Source organism: Sceloporus occidentalis, unplaced genomic scaffold, assembly GCF_023333645.1.
Source record: "Sceloporus occidentalis isolate IW3139 unplaced genomic scaffold, rSceOcc1.0.p SCAF_22, whole genome shotgun sequence".
NCBI classification, from domain to species: Eukaryota; Metazoa; Chordata; class Lepidosauria; order Squamata; family Phrynosomatidae; genus Sceloporus; species Sceloporus occidentalis.
Window position 1 is genome coordinate 394,874 of NW_028317002.1, and position 4,874 is coordinate 399,747.

At 42.0% G+C, this 4,874-nt stretch overlaps 1 protein-coding gene across 1 annotated transcript; it reads left to right on the plus strand.

Annotated features, from left to right (window-relative positions):
• Positions 1-487: 487 nt before the first annotated feature.
• LOC149300872 (large ribosomal subunit protein eL24-like) lies at positions 488-4,548 on the plus strand. The gene is made up of 6 exons (XM_089484651.1): positions 488-497; positions 648-723; positions 1,581-1,691; positions 2,149-2,285; positions 3,749-3,806; positions 4,468-4,548. The coding sequence occupies exons 1-6, from the start codon at positions 493-495 to the stop codon at positions 4,546-4,548; spliced, it is 468 nt and encodes a 155-aa protein (XP_089340777.1). The 5' UTR covers positions 488-492.
• The last annotated feature ends 326 nt before the right edge of the window (positions 4,549-4,874 follow it).

Below are 4,874 nucleotides of genomic sequence, written 5' to 3' on the forward strand. Positions count from 1 at the left end.
TAGAGTACATGTATGCATACATCGTTATATCAAAGATAAAATTGAAAATGTGGATAAGTACCCAAGAGAAGGAGAATCTTGAAGGTGAAATGCTGTTTATTGTATTAGTATGGGGGGAGGGGGTTGTTATGGAAGAAAAAAGAGTATTCTGATGACAGTATACAGTGAAATGATTAGTGCTCACATGTATTATATATATATATATATATATATATATATAATTTAATATAATGTGGGTTTCGTAGGAATTGAAAAAGTGATACATTTTCTATAAATCACTATATGTCCCCTTTATAGTGAGAAGTGCCTTGGTTAGAAGTGCTGCTTGACAGAGAATAAATGATATCACTCTGTGTACCTGTTACAAATGTGTGCTGTCCAGCACTGCAGTGAAAGGGTTACGGAACTTCTGCATACAGGCCCCGCCTCCGCCCCTATATATATCCCATTACCCACAATCCTCTCTTTCTCTTCGCCATCTTAGCCGGCGCCATGAAGTAAGTGAAATCGTGGAAGTGTCCTCAAAAATGCCTAATTTCTATCCGTCCCCATCCTCCGTTTCCCGGCCGCTGTTCTTACTCCCGATGTCCGGATGCGGTGGTGTCGGGTTCTATCCGCCCTGACCGGCCTTTGTTTTGTATTTGCAGGGTCGAGCTTTGCAGCTTCAGTGGCTACAAGATCTACCCGGGACACGGGCGGCGCTATGCCAGGATTGACGGGAAGGTGAGCAGTCAAAGCTATCCTGCGTCGCTTGGTGCTAACGGGTTCTCTCAGCAGGGCGAGTAGTTGTTGTATGAGGCTCCTGGGCCCTGTCTATTTCCTGCTGCTGGACCAGGAACTACCCTCTCGCATGTCTGTCCTGGGGCCCGTGGCCACGCAGAGGCTTCCCCGTAATCTGCCAGTGACAGGCCGGGTTGGGTGAATAGAAGAGACCGCAAGCTTTTTATCAGGTTTGACTAGTAGGCCCAAGTGCTTGTCGCTGTGTGGTCTGGCTTCTTCTGAGGTGTCTAGGCCTGCGCGTCACTGGCCTGTCCGTATCTAGGAGTTGTCAGCCGCCATCGGTGCTTCGTACGGCTCGGCCTGCTGATTCGTTGAGTGCGGAGTACATATTGGGAGCCGTTTATATACACTTCGCTGTAGACTATAATGTCATATCAGTTTATGGGCTTCCTGGTGTGCTCCGTACCGGTCCGCTTCGCTCTAGTTGCTATATGACTATGCCTGTTTTTAGGTGTAACATTGTAAAGGTAGTCATGGAGATTGTGGGGTGCTTTTACTGGCCATGTGCAGTACCATGTGACAGTGATTCTGTACGTTTTTGGGTCCTGGGTTGTGCTGTCAGGCTGCGGGTTATAGGTGGCACCATGTTTTCTAGGAAGACCCATAGGTTGGGTAATATGTGGCTGTGAACTCATTCAGTGTGATTTGTATGTGTCCTACATACATGTTCTCTGATTCGCTCGCCGGGGGTATCCTCAGGGCTTTTGGTAATCTTGGCGCCATGGGCTTCTGTTCTATGAACTCTAAAAGTTGATTCTGAGTATGCCATCAACACGTTATATTTTTGTTCCTTAATCCAGGTCTTCCAGTTCCTCAATGCAAAATGCGAGTCTGCATTCCTTTCCAAGAGGAATCCCCGTCAAATCAACTGGACTGTCTTATACAGACGAAAACACAAGAAAGGCCAGTCCGTAAGTACCAGCCTTAAATGACGTTACTTTGTATCTAGCCTGCCTGTTCTGATGTACCTTACTCTTTCCAAGTTCTGTGTGATCCTATCTGCTGTTCACTTAGGACTGATGTCACTTACAAGTGCGGGCCTACACTCACAATGCAGGGGTAACCACTCTGTAGTTCACATATCCCGCTCCCTCGAACGGATGATACTGAGGACCTATAACTATTGCATACGTTTTTCTGTGTGTACACATATATATATTTCTGTGTAATCTGTGTCTTGTTAATTATGTTTTGACTATTTGCTTAATCTTATGTTAAATTTTGGTTTTAATGTTTTGGGTGGCTTTGGTTGCTCATTTTTCCTATGACGTGATGGTCTTATGTGTGAATAACTTTCTAAGCAGCAGATTGTTAAAGGAAAGTCTGTAAACACATTGGTCATTGTGTCCTGCTTTTTCTGTGTTACAGGAAGAAATCCAGAAGAAGCGTAGCCGTCGTGCAGTGAAGTTCCAGAGGGCTATCACTGGTGCCTCTCTGGCAGAAATTATGGCCAAGAGAAACCAGAAGCCTGAGGTGCGAAAGGCCCAGAGGGAACAAGCTATTAGGTGAGAATCTTTTGCTTTTATGCAAAACAAAACCAAACGCTATAGCAGTTTGTGTTTCATGTTGGCTTGCTACTGGGCAGTCTATAGGACTTTGCCCAGATCAACCTAATAGGAATACTCAAAGGAATCTTAAGTACTATAAGGACATGAGAACACAATGTATACCGTCTTTGGCTTTTGTATGTGTGTGTGTGTGCGCAGTTTTAAAGATGCTATTCCAAAGAATAATGCACACTAAAGTACTCTGTACTCTAATATGCATTATTGAAAGTTTAAAAAAAAGGTGAAGTTGAAGCTCTCGCTGAACAGCTCCAACTCTCTGCTTCTGTGTCTGATTTTAATGCATCAAATCGGTGTAAGGAAAGCACTCCCATGGAATCAATGGGTGGGCTCTTTACGTATGTCCATTGTGTACACGGTGTAAAAAAAAATAAAAAATTCATATGCATTAATGTGCATGTGATGGCCTGAGATCCCCACTAAGTCTTTCCTGCTCACCGGAAACATACACTTTTGGGACAGTTGGGCACAGCTGAAGTTGTTTCCATAGATGCTGGAAATGCTTAAATTTCTAAATTTTGTATTGTGTTCTGTTGCACACATTACATGACTGCTCTAAGGGTTTATTTGCTTAATATAACAGTGCAATATTTTTTGTAAAGCAGGGCAAACATGTACACGTGAGAATGGTGGACTGTGTGTTTTAAAATCCAGTACTTGGTGGTAGATGGCATATAGAATTTGAGATTATATTCTAGCCCCCAGCATAATGTACAAACCCTTCATAAATGTATAGGATTTCGAAGGATTCACATAAATGTTCAATGATCGAATGTTACACTTCTAAAATATGCGTTTGTTTTCTACACCTAAATGTTTGTGCATAAAGGGACCTCTCAAGTGTCTCATGCAGCTACGGAGAATGCATTGTAGTGTACTCTAAATATCACTTTATGCGTTCCCGTTTAAGTCAGTGGGAATGCTTTGTGTGAGTGTGCGGGTGCTGGGTGTCCTGTTAGACTACCTGTGACAAGGCAGTGTTGGAACTGGCTGGTGATGAGTATTGCGTGCATGCGCTTTATCACGCAGATGTGGTTGGCTGAACACAGCTCCGGAAAGCAATAACGTATAAGGGGTGATTCTGCATATAGGAAGGACCAAATTAAACTGTAAAGGGAACGCTCAGATACCGTATACATGATTTTAATGGCTAGTGTGCCTCTGGCAAGATTAAGGGCAATGAAATTAGTCAAATAATGCTGCTGTCACTGGAAGTTTGCCTCAATGATCCCTGTCTCAGATGAACTCTCCAAAATGTCCATCAAACATAAGCTATTGGTAATTTTAATTTAAAGCTACGATGGGGACTATCCCCCCCCCCCTTTTAACTGTAAATATGTGAAACTAGTCTCTTAATTAATGAGGGATTGGAAATACTAAACTGTTCTTTTTGCTACCACCAGAGCTGCCAAGGAAGCAAAGAAGGCTAAGCAGGCTACCAAGAAATCTGCCCCTGCCAAGGTGAGATGGTTATTTTTGCTCTTTGGGGTCTCGCCTAGTTTAGAGGACACTTATTGTTTTTGCGCAAGCGTAGGTGAACATTCAAATTTTCAATATTAAGGAACACATTTAAACTGCATATTTAAGTCCATTTTATCACGTGCAAATCTGTGCATGAGTTGTTTTTTTGTTTTCTAGTTACAAAATTAGACTTGTCTGAAAACAGGACATGTATTTAAGGTCACTCTGATATTGTACATTAGTATAGAGTACATGGCAGCAGCCGATGGCATTTGCGCTCTGAGCATTGCAATTAGCTACTTTGACTCATTGATTTCAGTGGGAGGCCTACAATGCAGGAGTTGTGCATAAGTATACTTCCATTAGAGATGCAAGAAATCTAATGCGTTCCATGTTTTTCCATCTGAGCTAGAAAATGAAAGTTCCTCCAAAAATACACTCCAAAATAAAGGGGGGGAGAGATGTTAATTTTGTTTTGCAAGCTTTCCTATTTACAATACACAAGCGATCTAGTGGCGTTTGAGGCAATATACATTGCAAACAATTAAGTGGAAAGTGATTTAGAATGGGGGAGGTTGATTACATAAGCTGGTTCTGTCACTAATTTGTAACTATAAATAAGCAAAAACTGAAAGCAACTTTTTTTTTTATTATTTCTTAGGCACCATCTAAGGCTGCACCCAAGCAGAAGATTGCAAAGCCTGTGAAGGTGGCAGCTCCACGTGTTGGTGGAAAGCGCTAAGCAATGTTACAGCTGGTTGTGCTAATAAATAACTATTTTGAAAACCCGTTTTCTCCTCTCATTGCTCAGTTTATGAATGTAGCACACATTTGACAGTTTGAATTGTTGCACAGGTTTTAGAACGTTTTAGTTCAAAACCTAGGTGATAAAAGGGATTGACAATTACGGAGTTTGAGAACAAATGGAGGATAAAGGTAACAGTCCCTTCAGTGCAAGTCCTGTTTAGTTCTGCATTAAGGAGTGGACTAGAATCACACCTTTAGTTCAGTGAGCTTTTGTTTGAAATGTTGATGCAAAAACAAAGATTAATGTCTTGACCATTTAAA

Coding starts and splice junctions, on each gene's coding strand:
- LOC149300872 (XM_089484651.1), top strand. Junction 724..1,580: donor ATGCCAGGATTGACGGGAAG/GTGAGCAGTCAA, acceptor TCCTTAATCCAG/GTCTTCCAGTTCCTCAATGC. Junction 3,807..4,467: donor AGAAATCTGCCCCTGCCAAG/GTGAGATGGTTA, acceptor ATTATTTCTTAG/GCACCATCTAAGGCTGCACC.